Below are 23,803 nucleotides of genomic sequence, written 5' to 3'. Positions count from 1 at the left end.
TTTTGGGTTCTCAGTTCCACCTGCCTCCAGCTGTCTGGCCAAGACGTGGGGTTCGCAACCACAGCAGAGGCTCCTCTGAAAGCTGAAGAAGGTTGAAGAATTCACATGGTACAGAAAGCCTTGAGTTTCTTATTGACACTTCCCACAAACAGTGTGGGCAATTCATTTCTTTTCTTCTCTTTGATATGATAAAGTATATCATGTCCTATCTTTGCAGATGGTGCTAGTACAGATATTTGCTTTCTCCTGCTTCAGTTATAGCAAGCACCTTGCAATTTCCTTCATATAGGAAAGAAAACAGGTGAGCCTTCACTCGCCTTTTTTATAGCAGAAGGTGGTGAGTTCTGTGATATTTTTTAATTCCTGGATGCATATATTCTATTTCAGACCACTCAAAGAGTAAAGTCCAGCATCCCATACAAACAAGCTCACCCTTGAAAAATAGCGCCTTGGATCTTTCTTACCTTTTGTAATCTTACCTGGCCTGGGATACCTGCAGGGCAATCTAAGCCTCTGAAATGAAAGATAGTTATCAGCTCGGCTTTTCTGTCTCAGCAGAACCCATTACCTGCCTTTTTAAAATAAACATCCACTTGGATTTTTTTTTTTTTAATGTACAGACTTTCAGAGCAACACAGTGCACTGAGGGTACATCAATCCTTCCCTCTGACAAGAAGAGGGCTGAAACTAAATCGCAGGTGACAAGTGTTAGCCATATTACCTAGTGTGCACCAAAATGAACAGCTATTTTACTGCCAAGCAAGGTACAATACCATGGGGACAGAGTATGAGCATGAAACAAAGAAAGAGTTAAACAATTTTATAAAAAGAGGCAAAAGAAAACAAAAAAGAAATCTAAAATATTTTATTCTAGAAGATGACGATGAGCTCTTGTTTATCCAAACCGGTTTACTCACACCTACACCAAGCCCACTTGATTTTCCCATAAAGGGCACATACTTAACTCAGCCCACAGTGCTTAGAGATCATGTTGTTAACTCCATGCTTGCTTGCTCTGATAGCTTTCAAACAAAGTCCACTTCTGTTTTTTTTATGGTGCCAGTGCTGCTGCAATATTACAGCCCCTTCAGAAGGGGAACAATAACACACTATTATGGTACAAAGAGAGTAGGCAAATTAATTTCTGCGGCACAGGAGATTACAGGAAATAAACTGCTTACTCCTGCAGAGACAAAGCACATGGCACCAGAAAAGAATTTCAGTTTGCACATAGAATGGACAGCAGTGCCTGACACCAAAAATCAAGGACTTAAAACCTACACTTCCAACAGAAAATGTTATAGTTTGCCATACAGTGACAATTTATACGGATTTAAATCATCTGTTTGTTTGTAGCATGTCGCAGCTCTGTCAGATCTTTATAAAAGTCAAGCTGCTAATAAAAGGTCAGTATAAAAATCTTACTTTATATGCAGAACGAATAGTTTGCTAACTCTGTCTCTTCCCTAACATTCAAGCTTTTTCAAGTATTTGTAGTAGGGAAAAAGGAGTCAACATTCTTTCAAATAGAAATTTGGTTTTAAAATGTAAAATAGGATCTGCACTGGGAAACGCTGAAAGAGGTGCTTCTTACTACATTTGTACTTGACTTAGCTGGGATTTAAACACAAGTTAAATGTAACGCATATACTTAACTGCTTTCCTGACATAAGTGTAACTTCTGTTATGGCAATCTGAAGGATATAGATGGGAAAATGTACTCTGATAAACAAAGATCCAGCATACAGTTTAGGAGATTTAATACTGAATGGTAACTAGTTACCGGTACTGACTGGGTCTGCAAATACTGCATTAATGGAAATCTGATAAGGAGAAATCTCAGCAAAACTCATACTCCGGACTAACGCAAAGTAGAAACTTTTGGTTTTGTTTTAATGGGATCTATTCATTTGGTAAAAGAACTATAGCTTTGTCTTTAATAGCAAAGTTTCATTCTTGATCTACAGATAAAACAGCCCCAAACCTCCCAGTGGATCTACGTGGACTAAAAAACCTGTTGTATGCATGGATTGGAGCCCTGCTTTCCCTTTCCCTCCCAGAGAAACATAAAAAACCCCACTGTTTTATTCCAGGCTGTTGCTCCCTTTACCAGTTCGAAGTAGCAGATGCCATGCTAGTGCACAGTATAGGAGATGTCATACGGCTTAAACCAGGTGACTCCCTAGGCCCCAAATACAATGAATGCACACAGACTTCCCACAAGGGAAAGCTTGGAGACTTTAAGCTGGACACGTAATGGTCAGCAGTGCAAATCCTCCTGTGCTTTCCCCCATGTGACTGCCCAAGGTCTGAAGGCCAGGACCCCCCTTGAGAGCATTGCCACCAGAGCAATGTCGCAGGATATCTATGCATTTTTCCTGGCATGCCAGTGCCTAATGTGGAAATTAATAGTGTGGCAAAATAAGTTTCTTTACTATTGTAATTTATTTCAATCAGGATACTAGTATAAACTGCACCAGCAAAAGTACAGAGTCCACAATAGGATGCTTTTGTGTGTAGCTATGACAACAAATCCATTAAGTAAGTCTAACAAACAGTCTTGTCTAAATGCTTCTGTTAACTCTCTTATTGATAAAATATCTGGCTAAGGGGTCTGCTGAACACATTTGCCCCCAACAGGCTTTACATATGAACTCATTTTAGATTTCTTGGCCTCTTTCTACAGGAAATTCATAATATTTTAGGAAAAAAAGCCGACTTCCTGTTGCCTTGAAAAGCAATGCCACCATCAGACTAGGCAGAGATTGCAATTGCAGCCAAGTCTGGTCTAGTGCCACCCAAGAGGACTGGGATGGCTCCTGGGGTGGCTGGCCTTGGCTTGGGGACAGCAGGGCTTGGGGATGGCAGGGCCTTCAGAAAGCAATGAGAAGCCTTGCGCAGCACTGGTGGTACAGGTGGTTAAACATTTTGTGAGACAGGAAAAGTTAAGTAGTATTTCACTCTCGCCACAAAGCACACAGCAACCCACCCATGAAGCTAGCTTTTACATGGATCCTTTACCATCTCAGACCTTTTCTACTCTGATTAAACTGGAGATGAAAATACCTCAGCACCAAGCCAAATACTGTCAGGACAAATTCTCACAGCTCTCTTTGACTTTAAATAAAGATGCCGCTGCTGAATTTATTCACTGCAGTTTTGGGGAATGCTCATATTAGGATGCCTTTTCCAAAGCCTAAGTCAGTGCCAGCATGGTCTTTAATGGTGCATGGTGGTTCTGCAAATGACTTGCAACTCTTATTCTGCCTCTTCTTTTTCTGGGATTGACCTGAAGTGAGAACTTATTGCAGGGGGGGCAATGTTTTGATACCTCTGACGTGGTGATGGGTTGAGACACGTAAGTAAAAAGAAAAGCATCTGAGCTAAGTTCCTCTGAACTCTCTTCTACAGCTTGTTACTATTTCCTTTAGCAGCTTCACAGTGGAAATACAGTGCAGTAAATGCTTAAAATGGATTTTTCTTCCAGGAGATGGGCAAGTTTTTTTCACAGGAACTAACAGTGACAGCAGAATATTACCACATAAATGCTCTTGCTGCTATGGCTTGTACAGTCTGGTGTCACCCCAACTGCACTGTCCATCGTTTTGCAGAAAGACACAGTCACCGTGTTGAGTCACTTTCCACACCCCCAGGATTCAGTTCAGCGTCTTCTGAGCAACCTCTGTTGCTTTCAGCTTTGGCAGCCTCACAGGAGAACTGTTATAGGGAGATCATTAAGGAAAGACATAGTACTATTAGGAAGTGATACTGTTAGTATGTCCTGGCATTTGAAGTTCTCTGTCCGTAGCACAGAAGAAAAAATCAGAGGTGCAGCTGGTCCATGTAAAAAGGGTTATAGGTTATATAGGCTTAGAACTGGCTGAACTCAGTTGAGTCTAGCATACCATTTTAGTCATCCTCACTCCAGAAGCATGTGGCTTGCTTGAAAAAGAAGACCAATTAAAAAAAAAATGTGGAAACATTGTATATGAAGACAGATTGCAGATTTTTTTTCTCTCTCTCCTGTATCTGCCTTGTCAGTCTAAATTTCTTTCTGGGGCGGCCGAAGCCCTGGTTCTGAGTACATGAATTGCTATGTGAAATCTGCCACTGCCATTTTTCCAGGAGGCAGATATCTTGCTTTTCCTGATCATTTGCAGCTTTAACATTCCATGTATTTTCTTCCTTGAAAGCAAGCTAATTTTTATTTTAGTACAAATCTTTCCATTTGCAAGCATGTAATCAGTTTCTTTGAAGACGAAGTTTATTTTGATCCTTTAGTTTTTCCAGTACAACACACAAATATTTTCTCCCTGTCAGACTTTTTACTCTGATAGTTGTCAAGCATGTAGTATTTTAATGACTGAGATTAATTATGAGCTCCCAACCCAGAATTCCCTCAACAATCACCAAATAACTGCAAAAGCAGCATAGGAGGTGATGCTCAGGAAGAGCTGAGAGGGGTTATCTCTGATAAGTTTGTGTTCTTGTAGCCTGGCCAAGAGCTTCAGGGATGGCAGGGGTCAGGAACCATATATGCAGACCCAGAAAAAAAAAGTTGTCCAGATGTTCTGGCAGAGTCCTCTTAATCTCAGGTGCTCGTGCACACACGTGCACATACACATCCTCAGAAAAGGAAAGAAACCAGTAATTTGACTTGCAAATGATGGCACGATTGCAAGATACTTTACACAATGTGCTTCAGGAGTGAATGGACTTACATTCCCTGAATCTTTATGAGATTACATGGTGCAGTTTGATGTGCAGACAATACAATTCTGTGATTATGTCTTAGAAGAGTAGTGAATAAACTTGAATAGCTGTCAGAGCATGTCCGTACCCATCATGCCCTCTCCGACCACTGGCTTCAGAAATAAGTATGTGGAATGAAGTCTTGGTTTTCTGAGGCAAAAGGCAAAGCTTGGACAGAAGTAAAAATTTAGTCCATAGGAATTCCACAGCCCAAACACCATGTCCTCTGGGGACATCAGCTGCTCTACAAAGCATAAGAAGAGGATGCAGCATGTGAGGACTGTGAAAGGTTGAAGAAGTGTGCACAGTCCCTCTTCACTCACCATTCCAGTGTCATCTGCAATAGCTCTGAATCCAACCTGATGTACTCTCCTTTTGTTTTTCAGTGCTCCTTAGTGACACATTGACACATCCAGATTTTGCTTTACTCACCATGAAGGCCACAGTCATTGCAACCTTCTTTGGTAAGTACAGTTGATGTGCTGCAGTTAGTAGTTTGTGTGTTTGTACTCTTCTGTCCTGGCTGCTGACCAGTGGCTGCTGGCTTCTTCTCTTCCCTTTCGACTCCGTGTGGTTGAGGAAGCTCTCAATGGCAGGTGGAGTAAGCCTTGGCACAGCTTTTCAGAAATGGGCTACTCAAACTTCTTGACTGTGGCGTTGAAACAATATTAATCACTTGCAGAGAATTCTAAGTACATGACCAGCTCCATGCAGTCCATATCAGATGGCACAACTGGGCCTGAAAAAAGTCTGTAATGTAAAGATTCCCTCTAAAGAAAAAGTCAGCTGTTTCTTATGTGGGAGCATCCCTTCCCAGTTTTTCTCTGTGTTCTTGCTTTTCCCATGAACAAGAAGGTGCTAAAGAAAAAGGCTGTAAATGTGTCTTCTTATTTTCTTTCCCCTGGCAGTCAGACAGGATCTTGCTTTTTGGGAAAAAGTAGAGAATCCAGAATTTGCAGTTCATCTTCTATGAACACTCTGGTTGATCAAGCATAATTTCTTAGTGTACTTTACTTACATGTCTCGCTTTGATGGAGATCCAGCCACCACATAGCCTAATGGTGCTGTATGACTTTAATTGTGACATTCCCAGGCAATATTCCCTCTAGCTTGGATCCTCAAGTCTGGCAGGATAGCCATTCTTAGCTCAAATTCATAGCCATCTATGTAGTTCTTCTGTCTTTACTAAGAGACCAAATTACTTTCTCCACATTACATTATGCCCTAATATTGCATGTAGTTGGGACTTTGCACTTTGTTTTCCACTGGTTTGCTCCTGTTTTTTTATAACTACAGTTTTGCCTTGGTTACACAACTGCACCAGTGACAAAAGGCCCCAATACTGCATCTATACCCTGTTACTTCAGAGACTGAGAGACTGATTTTTCTTCAGAGCAAGTTCAAGGAGTGATTAAGTCTGCAAACTCTCTGCAAGAAGTCTAGGGGGAGAAGAGCATAAAAGAAAGAAATAAGACTGCTGTTGCATAGTCTAGTAAGATTAACTTAACAAATGATGAGAGGATCAGCCAACACATCATAGAGAGTTTCAGTTCCCTCTGAAAGCTCAGAGAAGGGAAAGGTGAAGAGGAAAGTCAAGATACTTGTAATGAAGTTATTAATTACCCATAATATAGTGCTTATAAAATAAGCACAGAGAATGAAGAGTTTTTGTACATTCTGCACTTAGCGAGTAAACCTAACAAGGTAAGCTACATGTATATATTGTGATGCATGTTTTAACATAACAGCGTATGTCTCTTTTACTACTACACTTTTCAAATCGTGATTCTACTTACTGAAGAAAATCAGTGCCCTTGCTGTGACAGGATACTGGGACATGCCACACTAGAACTTCATATGGTCTGTAATGCTGACCAGTGTCCCATACCTGCTACCACCAGTGAGTGAAATGCCACAACATATGATTACAGGATAACCTCCTTGCTGGGCTATTAAGAAGTATCTTTCTCTCCCTAACTTCCCATTTGCTTCATGCACAGAACATGTTGTTTCACTGACATCTCTATCACACCAATTACAGAGTTTCCACTGCTTGTGGAAATGCTGGGGCCTTCCGTGATTTTCTGGACCACATGGACTCAATGGCATCTTTTGATAGTGAGTGCTACAGATGAACGTGTGAGCTGAACTGATCTTTAATCCCCTTCAAAAAACTGCCCCACAGTAGATGCCATCTTAACTGCAAACTTAACCAACAAGTAGAAACCTAGCTGTGGCTGAGAATATTTCCATTTCATTTTTTCAACCTGTTGATTCAAATTTGGGAAATCTCATGCACAGGAGTTTGTGGTGACTGATGTAGATAGTCCACCTTTTTCCTGATACTATGTTTTCTTTGTTTTAGGTGTGTTTCTTATATGTACGTATGCAGCTAAGGAAGCTACAAAGAAGACAAAAAAGGCTAAGCTATGTAAGTAGTCCCAGTAGTATTCTTGGCTGCTTTACAGAAGGCATGTCTGATGCATAAAAAAAGTGCAAAGTGAGGTTATATTCTGGTAACTCTTCACAATTTTCTGCAGAGTCAATGGGAGCATATGTTAACTAGCAGATTCTTTTACTGAAATCAAATCATAAAGTGATTGTGTGCTACTGAATGTGTGCAAAGGGGAAATTGTGTGCTTCACTATTAAAATATGTCTTCATAGGTCATCAGGTACCACACAAGGATCTAAGCAAGCACTAAGGTTTTTAAAGAGAGAAAGTCATAAATACGTGAAATGGACCTGCTGTAACACAAAGCATATGTAGCTGATTAGCATGAGACAAGTGGTTGATGTTCTATGCACTAGGATGTATAACTTTCAGCTATACTGCTGTAAGAGCATTTCCGTCCATAGATTATTTTTCTTCTTTAGTTGACAAACAAGCCTGCTGCAAGGTTGTGAACTCACGCTTGAACGCCTTGCATGAAGTAAATTGTACCCAGCAAATAGTTTTAAAAATTAACATCAAGATAATGGGCTGTGGCTGCAGCCTGGCATTATAGATGGCATGGAGCTACATGAGCACATCGGGAAGCTTGGGAAACACCCTGCCTCGTGTGTGCACAGTCCTTCCCGGTTCTGACTTACAGCACCTCTTCCCTTACTCCCTCCTTCCCACATGTTAACCACAGCCTGGGTGACTACATTTCTTTCTCTCTCCAGCAAAGTGTCATAACGGATATTTCCTTCAGAGAAGCAAACACTGAAGGTCAGAAATATCCTCAGGCATCTTTATTCCATCCTTTGTCACAGCCACATCCCTCGGTACAGGGGTTACTATGTGTTATACTGTAAATGCAGAACACACAGGTACGTCTTGTATCCCAAAACCATTGATATGAAGGCATAAGAGGAGGGCATCCCTGTCACTTAGTTACTCATTGTTTCATGACAAGATCACTTAGCTATGAAAACATTCAACCTGACTTTACCAAGATTTTGCACTCACAGATGTACCCCAGATCGATTGCGATGTCAAGGCGGGGAAGATAATCAATCCAGAATTCATTGCAAAATGCCCTCCTGGATGTCAAGATGTAAAATACCGTGTTTATGGCACAGACATTTATGCTTCCTTTTCCAGTGTGTGCAATGCTGCAATTCACAGGTGAGTAAGTTTAAATGAGCAAGGCACTCAGACAAAACCGCCATTTCAGTGTAGGAAGCTCTTGGCTTTTCAAACCCTTTAAAGTTCCCACTGCCTTGTAGGTTTGATTGCAGGCTGCTGTTCTAGTAAAAAACCTGCGAGAAAGACCATGTGTGATGCAATGGATCCAGTCTTATAAAGCGCTGTCAGTCCTGTAGCCCTATTGAAATCAGTCATGTCTGAAGACGTTTCTCAACCTTTGGAGAAGTGTCTTGAGATTTGCAGATGTCTCATTCATGCATAGCAACTTACTATTGTACTATTATTATTCAAGTGGAAGATAGGAAGAGAGTTGCTGCTACTAATAAAACTTCAGAAAAAAATAGGCATATCACCAGTGATGAATGCATATAACTCTCATACTCCTGGGATTGGTTTTGGTTCTCCAGATTTGAATTTAACTGTCCTTGTCATCAAAGGCTAAGTAATGTGCTTTCCTGCCAGAGAAAAGGACACTGGGCAAGGAAATGTATAATACAAATTTATAGCACAGATTTTGCGGAGTTTTATTAGCCATGCAAAAATGTGCATAAAATTTTAATGGACAATAACTTCACCACCAAAACACACCAGAATTGTAGGCAGGATGCCTTCAGCTGAAAATGCAATAAGAACTTATAAAGCCTGATTGACAACTTGACTTCATTCGGAGTTACTCAAGCTATTGCAGTGCTTCCAGTTCTGTAAAATAGCTGGGATCTTGAGTACAGTTGAATGGTTAAGGCTTTGGGACTTTATACCTTCCCTCTGCACTGCGCCGTGCGCAGGCTGACGTGCCGGTGTGCATCAGGCTGCCACCTCCTGGCTGCAGCTCTGCCTGCTCAGCCCCTTGCTGAGGAGATGGCTGCCAGGTGACTGGCTTCCAAACGACGAATTCTTCCTTCAGATGATAGTGCACAATGGAAATTGTCTCTGCACGCAGAGCTCGTCCCAAAGGGAAGTTACAAAATACTGATAGCGACTGCAATTTCTCCCCTAGTTCAAATGCTGGCTGCCTGTATCGTTGCAGTAAGGGTTTCGGTTTTCCTTGTTTGCCAGCTGGATTTGGCTTTGTTAGCTTATATGTTGCATTTCTGCAGACAGTGAATTTCCTTTCCTTACAGTTATTTTACCAGCAGCTTCTTGCAATCATCAGAGAAAGCTACAGCTCTAATGTATTCTTCACCATTGTTTGCTGCCCATTACTTATTTTCCTTCGCAGAGTCGTTATTGCCAGTCCTACCACCCTTCTTGAGTTGCCGTCGCTCCCTGCTTTGCCTCCTTTCCTAATGATGCCACAGCAGGTTGCATACACTGAAGGTTTTCTGTTTGTCTCGAGATACATGTTACGTCATATTTCAAACAGCATTTAATACGCACCGCACATGGAGCCTGCCAGGTTTTCTACAGCTTCCAGCAATATTGTGTTCAGTTTACTCCAGTTTGAGGTCAGAACCAGGCTTAGTTTTTTGCAGATAACACATACTGGAATTCAAATAAAACAATTTTTTACAAAAGAACAAGCCAATTGAGTGGCAGGTTTGCCTCAAATTTGTATTTCTGTCACATGGTTGGCCCAAAAACTCCTCTGAGTACCTCTCTCTGTATCTTCAGTCATTCAATCAAGCTTGCAGGAATGTTAACGAAAGCAGTAGCTTGGGTTTTTTTGTGTGTGTGCAACTGGGTCAACCTTAAACACAGTACCAGTAGAACAGTGGGAAGAGCAAACAGATCCCGACAGCACTTTGTAACAAACTGTTCTTCTCTATGTAGAAGAAGCACAAATATTTCTTAGCACCAGACTTAGTAGTAGCATCACAGCTCCACTATAGCCCCTAGTTTAAAGGTAAAAGTGAACCCTTCATACCTCTTGCATTGTTGAACAGTTTTTGGGGGGAATTTCCGCCTTCAGACACCATGTTTTCCCCTTGCAGTGGTGTAATCGACAACGCAGGTGGGAAGATCCTCGTCCAGAAAGTTGCTGGCCACTCCGGTTACCGTGGGAGCTTCTCCAACGGGGTCCGGTCCCTGTCACTGCCGCGCTGGAGGGAGTCCTTCCTCGTGTCAGGTACCGTGGCGGAGCGCCAGAGCTGCCTGCCCTCCCCAAGGAGCCAGGCGGCCACAGGCAGAGGGGGAAGCAGCCTTCTCATTTTAAAGACCTGTTTAATCACTGCAGGCCCACCCCACCTAGCTTTAGCAGGAATAATGCACTTGAGACAGTTCTTATTCTAGGCTTCCTATACAGCCCGCAAAGAGACATATGCACCACCAGCAGTGTGCTCGGTTCAGCCCAGTGTGGGTCTGAGCCCACTGTGGGAGGTGACAGGCAGTCTGGATTGACTCTCTGAGGGCACCTTAACTCTTGCTATTGATGCGTAAAATCTGAGCCTCGGTACTGGTGGGGAGGTCTTCCTATTGCACTTGCTCTCCACCCTGGTAAGTAGTGCAGCTAGGGGAACTAAAGGGCCTTTTGGCCATTTGAAGCATCCTGAGCCTGCACCTGAGTTCGCATCTTCTGAAGCAACTTCTGACTTCTCTCAACCCATCTCAAGCCACATATAGCCATACTGTATTTATGCAAACCCTATATTAAGCAATTCTGTTGGTGCATCCCAAGTATGTTATGAATTCTCCCCACCTCTGTTAGCCAAAAAGTTTTGATATCATCTACTCAATGCAGGGAAAGCCATCTTAATTTAATGCTCATTCCTTTTTTCTCCCCATAGTATATACAGCAGCTCACTTGTATTCACTGACAAAATTCACAGATTTTTTTTTTTTTAAATTAGATCCCCTTTACACCAGCTTCAGATTGTCTTAAACCTACTTGCACTCATTCTACCTGTGTGAAAGGAGGGTCTAATTTACATTGCTTTACATACAATTTCTAAATCTAACTTCTTGCTGCGTGAATACAGTGGGTCAGTTCTTGCTAGTCCGCACTTTTGGAAGTTTGGGATAGGTTCGACCAATTGATGTTAGTTAACTACATCATTCCTGGAAAAATCAACAGCTCAACCAACTGAACAGCCACTAAAAATGGAAGAATTTGTGGACAGCAAAGGAAGCCTCAGAAACTGACTAAAATGAACTGTTGTCTGGAGTTTGCATTAATATATTTGAATGCACTTTTTACAGAATTCTGCCATGGGTACACCACATTATGAGAAGGATTTATTTTGGATGAGTAGGAATTTCCTGGAATAGCTGAACTGCCACTTGTACTTGTTGCTGTTTTTTCCCCAACAAACAGCACATTGTAATTCTGGTACATAAATGGGAAATAAGATTTTTTTTTTACCTCAGCAGCTGCTCAGTTGTTATCCCATAAAACTGTAGGAATTTTTAATTTATAGTAACAAATCTTTATTCTTAATTAATGAGACACTATAAAAGATGATACAAGAGAAAGTTACAAGCACATGTAAGAGGGGATGATGAGAAATCTGGGTATGTGTAGGCATGATGAGATTTGTCCCTCATGCACTTAATTTTATGCATGCTGAGTGCTCTCACTGATGTCAGTGGAACTACTTAGTTTATAAACTAGCTCAAGTGTAAATCTAACATCATATATCATATAACATATCATATTTTATATATAAATAGGAAGAAAACTCTCACTATAACTACGGAAAATGTGGGAATTCTAAAACTTTAGAGAGAAATTTAGAAGACTAAAAGCCCGGGAAGGCTGTGCTATTCATCTTCACAGCCTGAGGCTGAATGCAGACAGATCTCACTCTCAAAAAGATACAAGTTGGGGTTTTTTTTACAATTATGATTCATAAAAAGACAGAGCTGCATAAAGCATTCCCCAATAAAAATACAAAGTCACCTAAGACATTAGTTTCAGGACAACTTTAGAGCTTGAACTGAATCCCCTATTCTCCAGCCGAATTCCCTTTCAGCAGACCAGACCCGTATGTACTACAGTACCTGGAAATATGCCAACAGTTTATTCCTAGTTAGGATACTGTCACCAAGAGTTTGTGATGTTTAAATTGTGAATGAGCATCTGCACAAAAAAGCACAGAAGAGGAATCCGCGGGGGACCCAGGCGATGAAGTGGCGTGATTTAGGGGCAGAGCGGGACTAGGTCTGTCCTCTGGGATTAAAGCAGCCAGCACACCAGGAGGTATGCAAATGCGCTGGTATTCACTTTCAAGCACTGAAATGCCTTGGCACTCAGTTGAATGACTCCATTCAGTTTAGCGGGAGTTTTTCAGCTAGTGGTTTAAGAAAATAGAGTCCTAAACCTCTGGGTTTGCTAGTCACAAATAAGCATGAGAGGGTGAGCAGCCATCACTCCATAGCTTGTACTTCAACAGCCAGAAGTTGAGGTTTTCAGCCCACATGTAAACCCATTTTTAAGTATGTTAAGCAAACTCCAACCTAGATGCAATGTTTTCCAGACAGTGGAAAAGACATATTACCATTGCTCCAGAGAGCAGGGCCACATTCAGGTCAGGCCTCAGACCTACTTCGTGATCACATATGGGATGCGTGTTGCTGTTGATCAAAAGGCCCAGAGCCCGGGAGCAGCCAGTCCCCGTGCCAGCTAGTTTACTTGCACAGCAGCAGGCTTCAGGTTTGCATTAGACATCAGATTAGCACAGAAATATTCTAAATTAAAATCAGATTATTATGCTATTGCTACATCTGTGTAATGACTCATACCTTACAACTCTGCCTGTGTTGGGGATAAAGAAATGCATTTAGAAGTCATCTGCAATCCTATAACTTTTCCGTCTTTCTACCAAATTGTCAGAAGAGCTCCCTTGTCCTGCTTGGATCCTGATCCTGGTTTTGGCTCAGAGGCAAGTGGAAGTGAAGACCTGCTGTCCTTCACTTAGGCTTCTGTGAGAGACCCGAGGGCAAGGAGGAAGCTCCTTCCAGCTTGTCCTTGCGCGCTAACTCGCCAGCTCTGATCTTTGGCAGATCTGTGTTGACTTCAGTGGAGCTGCTCTCAGTTTATACCACTGTAAATGAGAAATAGATTAGATCCTTATATCATTATTTCATTAGTATCTCAAACTAACTTCTTCATCTAGGGTTTTTTAATGACAGCTAAAATTTCAGAGAGGAGTAAAACAAAGGAGAAAGAAACATGAAAAGGGACAAAGGACAGTGCCTCTCTAGCTCCATGGCCATCCCTGTACATAGAGCCCCAGTTCCTCTGGCATATACCCTTCTTTGTGTACCATCACAGGGGAAACAGCCCCCAGGTCCCAGGAGTGGCTCAGTCTGTAGCAGCTGATTCTGTTCAGTGCTGTTGGTCTCTGGATTCATCAGCCAGGATGAAAACTGGCATGCTTGCAGTGCCATATACACCTTCTAAAAGAATCCACTGAAGGAATAAAGGAAAGCAAACCTAGCGTTACCATCATGACTCAGGTTTTGCAGGAGGTGGAGGTAGGTCTCACCTGAGGTGGTCCAGATGCATACCACAGCACAGCATCTTGTAGACATAGTTACCAGGGTCCAGAAGTCCTACATCCACCAAATCCTAGAGGCCAGAGCAGTCTTCCCTACACTGGGCTTCTCTGCCACACTTTTCATTCAGTGATATATGGGAATATAAAAATTGCCCCAAAAGATGAAATTGCACAGCCACATGTACCAATAGAGATGGCATGTGATGCAGCGCTAAAAAGATTTGTGGTTCAAAGCTTAACTGGGAAACGTACCTCATTGTTTTAAGACAGGACCCTCATTTTAGATCTAAATATAGGTACCATATGTTCCCACACACAAGCACAGCCTTCTCTCACTGTTATTATTGCAAAAGACTGTTGCCTGAAATGGCATGTTGCAAAAGTGAGGTCAGAGAAGAATGTCGTGTGCGTGATGAAATAAATCCCACATCAAACATGCTTTCTAACTCAACTGCCCAGTCAGGCACTGGAAAAGGCTGCCTAGGGAGGTTGTGGGTTTAAGTACAGGTTATACAGATGTCCTTCAGGAACGGTCCCCTTAAGCTTAACACCATTTGAGAGCAAAGGAATGAACTAACTGACCTCTTCAAATCTTTCCCAGGACTCGTTTTCATGCTTTCTAACTTTTTTTTTTAATGATGCTGGATTTAGGAATTGGTATTTTTAGTGGCATGGTTTTGAGATTCTGCCAGCAGATGTAAGAAATCTACAAAACAATGAGTTGGGCAGTAAAGAAGTGGGGTCTGATTCTGAATGCATACATTAGATTGGAGTTTTGTTGCAAGAAAACTTAGAAATTTTTTGTAATGCTTTTTAATGACTTTTTTTGTAGAGGGCAAGCCACGAAAAGGTGTGACATATCCATCAACTCTTGAATATTCTTCTTCAAAAAGCACAGCTGTTAAATCAGGCAAGTAATTATGACTGACTCTCCCTTAACATCCATTCACAACTATCTGTTGTAGTGTTTCAGTTGTGTAACACAAAGATATAATTATTCAGAATCAGAAGTTAATGCATCCCTTAGTATCTCATCCAAATGCCTCATGGTATTTTTTTATGATAAGCATATGGAAATTATTCCAAACAATTTCTATTTTTTGGTCATACCATGTTTTACAGACTTCTGTTCCCAAGTACTCACTGTTAGTGAGTATGATGTACTGATTATATGAAAGCATTTGAGGTTTACATGTTGACTTTCTCCTGATGTTATTCATGTTATCTTTTGGGATATTCAATGTTGAATGTATAATAATAAATAATAATATAATACTAATGACACAGATGGCAATGCACTGCCTGTCAGTGTGTGCCTCCATCCAAGGCCACAGAGAGGTTACATGGAGTTCTGCTCTTCTCCTGACCATTATTGTTTGGTCCATGGAAGCAAAGTACAGAGCTCTTTCCTCATCTTTAGGCTTTTACTTGCACAAAGGCACATTTTCATGTGAACGCTGTAGTTGTTCAGATGGAATATGCATCACTCAAAGCCGTGCCTTTAGTTTGCAATACCTTTACATTTACAATCAAACAGGTACAGATTTCTATATGTGTCTTGACCAGGTATGCAGAAATTACTGACCCAATTATGCACTGCTAGAAGAGAGGCAGTACCTTAGAAATTTTGGCTTTTTCTAGGAAACAATCACTAACACCACATCTCATCATTCCCAAATGTACCCACACGTGAAGTATCGTCAGCCCAAATGTCTCACACCAGACCAGGGACAATCACAGCCAAGGTAGAGCTCAGCAGGCTGCAAGCAATGATTTCTTCCACCAGTGCTAAAAGCCACATTACGTGAAAATCAGTATAGGAATGGGGAGCGTCATCAAGTCACATCTCAGACACGCAAACTAACTACCAGAAGACTCTTCCTGCAGCAAACCAGGCGCAAGCGGTTTCCTTCATTTCATTCCTGAATCAAACAGTGTGAATGAAAATGTTAGAATCCTAGCAACAAAGACTGTCCATTCACACAGAGAAAACGCAGGATGATCAAAGGCGCAAATAATAACTGTTACATCAACCTCAGTGCTCGAGGATGCCACTGCCTTGCTTTGCCCAGCTCTGTCCCACAGGTAGCAAAGAGATATGATGGTCACAGTCCATCTTCCCCAAGCCCCGCTTGGCCCTGTCAGCCCTCCTTACCCTGCTGCCTCAGCCTGGCAATCTCAGCTGTACTCTGCTAGAAACAGCTTATTCTTTAGATAAAAATCTCTGTAATATCATGCTGGCACCATGTTGTGATAGAGGATTTCCTACAGCTGTCTTTTTCTTCTGATTTAAATTATAGAGACCACATTGCACACTTGGATACTTAAACCCATTATCTGTAGGAGGTAAAGGCAGTCCTTTGAGGATTACACTCACTTGCTGCCAGATTAGCGAAAAATCCTGCTTCACACCTGATCAGCTGTCAGAGATGCAATTTTGGTCCTCATCCCAGGGACACCAGAGATTAATAGTGCCTGACATTTCTTTAAATGCTGCTGGTGGTTACAGTGCTTCCCAAATGCTGGGCACAGCAAGAAAAACCTTCCCAAAATTGTCACTATTCACTGCTGGTAAAAACAATCAAAAGCTGTTGTTTTAAAAAAATGATACATATTTTTAGGAAATCGTTAACCCTGGAGTATTTTTTCAAATAGGTCAATGCTGCCAAAATAGCTAGAGAAGAGAAGAGAAAAATATGGAAGATCAAAATCCTCCAGTACTCAGTCAGACATAAAAGCAGAGGCAGATTCTTTTGCAGGGTAGCAGTAAATGAACTGTAATAAATGTTCCAAGTACTTTGATGACCTTGGGTCTTAGAAGAAAAAAAGGACCAAAAAAATCTCCCTTTTCCTTCTAAGCCAGTCTGTGGCATTCAGGATTTGACCCCATGATGATCTGACAACGTCAGGCAAGAAAGAACTACATCTGAACGTGAATTAGTGACTGAAATATTGTATATTAGCCAGTATTCCCCAAACACCCTACACACACCATGACCCTGATTCTCAGAACACGCTGCAACTCAGAGGAAAAACCAACAACATGATGCATTAATCTTATGAGTATTGGTTTATTAATAGTAAAAACCCATATTTATTGCTCACTTCAGAAATTCTATTGACATTGGCAGAAGCTTTTGGTCAGTAAAAATGCCTAAATTTGGCACCAAAAATATGGGGTGACTACTCTCTAGAGGCACCCAGCCATCACTTTTTCTCTCTTGGTGAGAAAGCTCTGATTAGACTGACTGAACTAGCTAATGCCAGGTGATGGGATGCTTTCCTTTGGGGATTTATAATCTCTAAATAGGAAACTTAAAATTCTCTTCTTCCAGAGCTGCATTTCCTAATGTGTTTAATTTTGCTTCAGATCCTAAAAAGCCAGAGCAAGACCTAAAAGCCATGAAGAGCGCAGATACCACTAATACATCAGAAAAAGCACCAGAACAAGGTATGGGTTTGGGATCTCGGTGCTCTTTTAAAGTATCCCTCCCAGTCTAAACTGCCTGCAGATGCTTATAGGAAGCAGTTTGACACTGGTAATACATAGAGCTTTACCTTCCCTGTCCAACCTCCTCTCTACAGCTTCTTTCCCACTGAACCAGCCCCATTACAGGAGTGCTTGAAGGGTATTTGCCAATCCAGGGAAGAGAGGGCACCTTCTCAGTTTAATTTCTGCCTGCGCTTTGGGTCAGTTCAGGTGCCATGAACTTCAAAAGCCTGCGTTACAGCTTTCAGCAATTTCCTATGCAGGGCATGTGGCCTGCAAACCCTTTGAAGATATTGTGAGGGAGATGGGCACCCTGCCTGCAGGAGCACTGGGAACAGCTAGCCCTCGAGAGCCCTCCTCTTGTGTTAAAGGCTCCACCAGAAACACAGCCAACATCCACCAAGGCAACATCTTTTCTCTGCTCTTACTATGCTGCTTCCTTGGGTTTTCTGCTAATACCATTAGGTCCCAGCTTCCTTGCTCCTTGCAGCCTGGAGTATAATTCCGGCCGTTGTGCCTGCTCCCTGCTCTGGCAGCACCAGATCGCAGGGGGAGACTCACTGTGCCCTCTGTCTTCTTTCTTTTAGCGCAGCAGTGCGGAGCAGGGCACCGTTCAGCCCAAAGAGAGCCATTCATACTGATTTTTTCAGCTGAGTTGTTTTGTTTTTCTTCTGAGTTTTCTTTCAGCATTATCCCATTAAAACTGTCTGAGATCTGAGTTTTTCACTGGCTAGCATTAGGTGGTAATTAATCCACCAGACAGTTTCATGACGATGCTTTCCAAAAGGAGAACATCCAGCAATAAAATACAAGCTTGTGCTGTGCAGCAGTGAATAGACTGCACACCATTCCCTTTCAGTGTACACAGTGTGTCAGGCCATCCCCAGGGCTATGGGCAGGGAGGGAAGGAACAAGACTGAGGTGAACATGGAACATATTTTAGGGCAATTTTTTGTAGATAGATGGAGAAGATAACGGTGAAGGCTCTTTTTCAAGACAGTGACTTGCAAGAGCTGTAAGGATGTTAACAATTTCATATAAGGATATTTAGGATGCAAATTTTGCAACTAGAATTGTCTCTGTTCTCACAACAGACAATACATTTTAAAAGTAGTAGCAACTGTGAGATGAGTCAAGGTTAGATGAAATCGGCACCTCCCAGGTGGTGGTCTCCCTGGCTCCCCTCAGGAGAAGCCCTAACGCTCCCTGCTCCGGCTCTGACCCACTCCATAAATCACCATTACCTGAAAGTTGTCTTTCTGCCAAAAGCATTTCAGTGCTGTGGTGGACAACGCATATTTTATTCTGGTCTGTGACTCAGAATGGCCATCTTTTGTTTCCAGATGTCAGCTGATTTCCATTTATGTGGACTTTCTAACCGCTTAATTACACTGAGAAAAGATGATGACAAAATGGAAACTGCAACTGGCTGGTTGAACCATTTCATAGGTCTGAGACATCTGTCAGGTTGATAGGTGTTCCTGGCCAAGGCAGAGAAAGTAAAGGGAAAACATAAAGGCTACAACAGGCTGCCAGCACCCTCCAGAAGCGGTGTGATACTGTGTCACACAGGCATGTATGCTACACATCCATACAGCAAGGGAGGCACTAACGGCTCCACAGACGAGGATGCTTGTAGACATCCTGAGGAGAACACCGGTGTCTGGGTTGCCTTAGACAGTAAGCGCTATTAATCATACTTCCATGCGTGTCACACATCCAGCCGCAGTGATTGTGTCACACATCCAGCTGCGGCGATCATATCAATGTTCCTACAGGGGATGGAGTCCGCAAAGAGTATCAGACATCTCCAGTGCCGACACCAGCTACACAAATGGCCACCACAACTCCAACACCAACAACCACGACAACAGATCCTTCCACCACAACACCAAAGCCAACCACGACACCTGCAACAACCAGAACCACAACAGTTGCAGCTGCAGCCAAGACTCGAGCCGGACTGCATAGGGTCAGAGATATAGGTCAGTAGCATGGATGGTTGAATTGCTTTCTTCCTGACCTACAGCTTTCCTAAAATTTAAGGAACAAGACATGCATCTGAATATACCATGATTTAGTAAATCATTAATTCAGCAATTCAATGTAGAAATATTAGGAGTGGATAAAGAAATTAATTCCAGCAGATGGGCTGGAGTTAGAGTTGTGGTATAGCTTTCAAGGTACGTACAAAATCAGTATGTCTCACATAAACCCAAATGTGTGTAGATTCTGTAAGATGAGAGTTCATCTGCAGTAAGCAGTACAACTATGGATGGTCTTTATACTGGCATATAAATTGATTCATGGGGGACTAAGCTTTCCATCCCCAAATGCTGTCAGGTATAGGAGTCAACAACTAGTACTTTGATTCACATCAAAGTACTTGGGGAGGAGTGGCTGGAGAGCTGCCTGGCTGAAAAGGACCTGGGGGTGCTGGTTGACAGCCGGCTGAACATGAGCCAGCAGTGTGCTCAGGTGGCCAAGAGGGCCAATGGCATCCTGGCTTGTATCAGGAACAGTGTGGCCAGCAGGACCAGGGAGGTGATAGTGCCCCTGTACTCGGCATTGGTGAGGCCGCACCTCGAGTACTGTGTTCAGTTTTGGGCCCCTCACTACAAGAAGGACATCGAGGTGCTGAAGCGTGTCCAGAGGAGGGCAACGAAGTTGGTGAAGGGTCTAGAGAACAAGTCTTATGAGGAGCGGCGGAGGGAGCTGGCGTTGTTTAGTTTGGAGAAGGGGAAGCTGAGGGGAGACCTTATCGCTTTCTACAACTACCTGAGGTTGTAGTGAGGTGGGGGTCGGTCTCTTCTCCCATGTAACAAGCAATAGGACAAGAGGAAACAGCCTCAAGCTGCACCAGGGGAAGTTTAGGTTAGATATTAGGAAAAACTTCTTCACCAAAAGGGTAGTCAGGCACTGGACCAGGCTGCCCAGGGAAGTGGTTGAGTCTCCATCCCTGGAGGTATTTAAAAGACGGGTAGACGTTGTGCTTGAGGACATGGTTTCATGGTGGACTTGGCCGTGATAGGTTAATGGTTGGACTCGATGATCTTAAGGGTCTTTTTCAACCTTAACAATTCCATGATTCTATCACTCTATGACATGTCTGGACTGAGAGTTCAACAAATAGGTCAAGACTCATTTTAGAATTAATTTTGTGATAATTTTCGATAAATGAAAGTTGTAATATATTTTTTTTTTTGTAACAGCTTTTGGATTTTAAAGATTAAAGCACTGTGAAGGAATTCTCATATGATTTTTGCAGACCTGGTTTTCCTTAACCTTTTCTTCTCTGTTTATTCTTATTTGTTAACATTGGGTTTTCTTGATTCAGTAGCTGAAAGTTAAAATCTCTTATTTTTAGGTTCTAGCAGTGTCCACCCAGCATATTCATCTGTGGTAGCTGCAGCATCAAGTAAGTATGGTGAAGAAGTATGTGCCACAAGGCATGCAGTAAAGTGTATTTTAAGGCAGCAATGATTCAATAACCTTTCAAGCCTCAGCAAACTCAATGACTGCATCCAAGTCTGGATTTAAACTGAAAAACAGATGCTTGGCCTGAATGTCAGAGATGCTGATCACCCACAGCTCTGGGGAAGCCTTTGTAGTGAATATCTGCCCATTTCAGCCTTGACAAATGCTGGGTTTTGCAACACTTGAGACAAAGCTTGTGCTGTTTGAATTGTGTTTTCCTATTGCTTCCTTCTGTCTTACTCTCTCAAAGGGAGACTTGATTTAGTTGTAACATACATGATGCAGAGGGCTGCATAGCCATCTAAACTTAGGGCTGAGAGATCTGAAATACCAACTTACGTTAAATCAATGCTCTTTCGAAAACCTCAGGCTGTGGTTCTGAGTCTGGCATAAATGTGATGTTATTCCTGGCATGCCACTCGTGGTATTGACAGCAGAGTGGCGGCTGCTCAGAGCTCTGCATCTCGATCCAGAAGCCTGCTCCCATTCCGGCCCACAGCCTGCAATGCAAGTATTTAGAGGTGTTTTCCATAAAATGTGTAATTGCTCAGCTGTGTGGTCAAGTAAAGGAGAATATTTTCAACTGTTTGCAAGTTTCTGAGCATGGGGATATGATTGCTTTTGAGTGAAAAGGGAGCTGGGCCGTCATTAGGTTTTATGTGCTGTTGCTATTTCTGAGTGCCTTGAGCTCTTCTTTGCTCTCACACACATAACTGCGGCCGTCCCTGCTGCCACGTAATTCAGAGCCAAGCACATGGCAGAGCAGGTGTCTTTTGGGCAATTCAGGTCTTGAGGGAAAGCTTCGTTAAGTCAAATTTAGCTGCAAGCCCAGAATAAGGGTAGGGGCTGGAGGTGGGTTAATCTTACCAAGCCAAATGCACAGGTATGTGTATGGCAGGATTTACAGAATTGCCAATACAATTCAAAGGGAATCTGCATCATTCAGTACCTAATGTGCCGCAAACCTGGTCCTGCTTGTTGCTCTCTTTTCTATTTCCTATTCCCGCAGGCTGAGCACAGAAGAGGCCGTTACTGTCTTTACTTGCAATTAGGAAACCCTGTTTGAGGTTCCCCAGTCAGTGAGACTGTTGAGGGTAAAGTTCTGGCAACACTGAAATCAGTGGGAAGGCTGTATTTGTCTTTAATAAGACCAAACCTTTTGTCAAAAAATGAAAAAAAAAAAAAAAAAAAAGCACTCACTTCTTCAAGTCCTTCAATGGTCACTTCATTGCAATTCATTGCAATTTGGATCCATCTTTCTTCACAATTTTCTTTACTGAAGTTCTAAACATAAATTAACTCCCAAAAGATTAAAGTGATCAGACTTAGGGAGAGGTTATTGTGAGCTGGAAGAGTGGTGGACGCCTACTTCTGATTTCACAGACTTCATTTCTAGGACCAAGTCCAGCATGTCTGTACTCGGTATCTGGCTTCGTGAATTCTCCTGATCTCTTCTTGATTCTAGAAGAGAAGAACTGGCTAAAAAAAAATACAGAAAGTACAAATACAGTTTTGAAGTGATGACCAAACACAAAGCACTTTATCACATTTCTCTATCTGAGGAGCTTTTAGGACTCACTCCAGGCCAGAGACTTTCAGGCCAGAGTTTCTGATGATGCTGTTGGCCTTAACCAGAGCTTGGCTTGACCAGACAGAATCAAACGTTCTCCTGTCCATCTTGCCTCACAGGGGCTCACAGATCTACCTCTCACAGGGCACTAGTAGTTTGCCTGCAAAAGACACCTCAAAAGTAAATAGCTTTGAAATAGAGCACAGTCAGAATGAGCACGGCTGTGGCTGCTGTTAGCTCCGGCATTTCCATTTCCAGCTACTGGCACTAGCAAAAGTTCACAGAGGCAAAAGAAAAGCAGGACTTGCCACTTAGAGTAGTAGAGCAGGGACAAAACTCCTCCATCCTAGCTCTTGTTGTTCTTTCCCCTTTATCTTCTGTTTGTCAAAGATACAGAAACAGGAAAAATATCTGAGACTCTGCTCCATTGCAGGACCCATGCTTTAAAGACTTGATGTGGCAAAACTGCTAAACAAAAACCCACTGATGTGGCCAGCATGACATTTTATCCAATATCTGCCCTACTAACGAGTGCAGCACTTCACCAGTGCAGTATACGGTAAAGGACGATCCTCAGGGGGAAGCAGCAACGGCAGTGGGCTTTGAAAATGGATGCAAACTCTCTCCTGCTCTGGGCATAACTTCAACTTCAGCCACGCTCTGGTACAATGACAGCTTCTGCCTCTTTCCAACAGCAGTTAGCCAAGCACGCTCCCAAGGGCCACAAACCCACTTGCCCTCTCCCATCTCAGGTATTCAAGCAATCGTTTCTTGCACAGCTGCTTGGACCCTAGATAAGGATTGGGAATAAATCCAGTGCTCCTGTGAACACTGCAAACATAAGCCATGTCATGATCCTCGGTGCCACGCTGGGGCACTGAGCTGGCAACCAAGCATCAGCCAGTGAGTGCCTGGGCATCCAGCCACCACCATCACTCCTCCACCACCGCTGTGTTTGCCCCAACCAGTGAAGGCATGGCAGAAACCAGCTTACTGGGGGATGCTGGTAACACGCCTTTGGGGGCACAGCAAGATGAACAGCCTCGAGGCCCAGCACAGTCAAAAGGAGCACAGAGAGAAATCCAGGTTGCTAACATGGGTATGGAGGGTAGGTTAATTGATTAAAAAAGTAGCATAAAATACTTCTGATACTGAGCTAATCTCTCTCTTACCCTCTTGTGCTCTGTTTCTGCTGACCTTGTAAGTATTGTTATATACACTATATACACTATAAACACAGTGGCAAACCCGAAACAAGGTGAGCTCTCAGGCTCAGAGTTAATTTTCTTCTACCTCTTTGGCACATACCGATCTCCCACATGGAAAGCGTCCCCTGCACAACCCCATAGAGCACTGCTGCACAGACGGACTTTTCCCTCCACAGCCTGAAACCTCAGCCTGGGCTAGCCATGGTCCATCTGGAGTCAGAGCTACAAGCTTACAGAG

The 23,803-nt window shown here is 42.7% G+C and overlaps 1 protein-coding gene across 2 annotated transcripts in view; it reads left to right on the top strand.

Moving 5' to 3' along the window:
* The window catches only part of VIT (vitrin), a 57,764-nt gene that overhangs the window by 9,982 nt on the left and 23,979 nt on the right, over window positions 1-23,803 (top strand). For both annotated transcript variants that reach the window (XM_087776656.1, XM_009471846.2), the window contains exons 2-9: window positions 5,139-5,216; window positions 7,118-7,183; window positions 8,208-8,364; window positions 10,317-10,450; window positions 14,653-14,730; window positions 17,191-17,271; window positions 19,089-19,295; window positions 20,678-20,728. In XM_087776656.1, the coding sequence (XP_087632782.1) occupies window positions 5,186-5,216; window positions 7,118-7,183; window positions 8,208-8,364; window positions 10,317-10,450; window positions 14,653-14,730; window positions 17,191-17,271; window positions 19,089-19,295; window positions 20,678-20,728 (805 nt within the window). In that variant the 5' untranslated portion in view covers window positions 5,139-5,185. The remainder of the gene's footprint in view (window positions 1-5,138; window positions 5,217-7,117; window positions 7,184-8,207; window positions 8,365-10,316; window positions 10,451-14,652; window positions 14,731-17,190; window positions 17,272-19,088; window positions 19,296-20,677; window positions 20,729-23,803) is intronic.

Source organism: Nipponia nippon, unplaced genomic scaffold (assembly GCF_047370975.1).
Source record: "Nipponia nippon isolate SJK-2023a ecotype South Korea unplaced genomic scaffold, ASM4737097v1 scaffold_4, whole genome shotgun sequence".
NCBI classification, from domain to species: domain Eukaryota; kingdom Metazoa; phylum Chordata; class Aves; order Pelecaniformes; family Threskiornithidae; genus Nipponia; species Nipponia nippon.
Note: the sequence above shows the minus strand (reverse complement) of the source record. Positions and strands in the feature narration are given on the sequence as shown.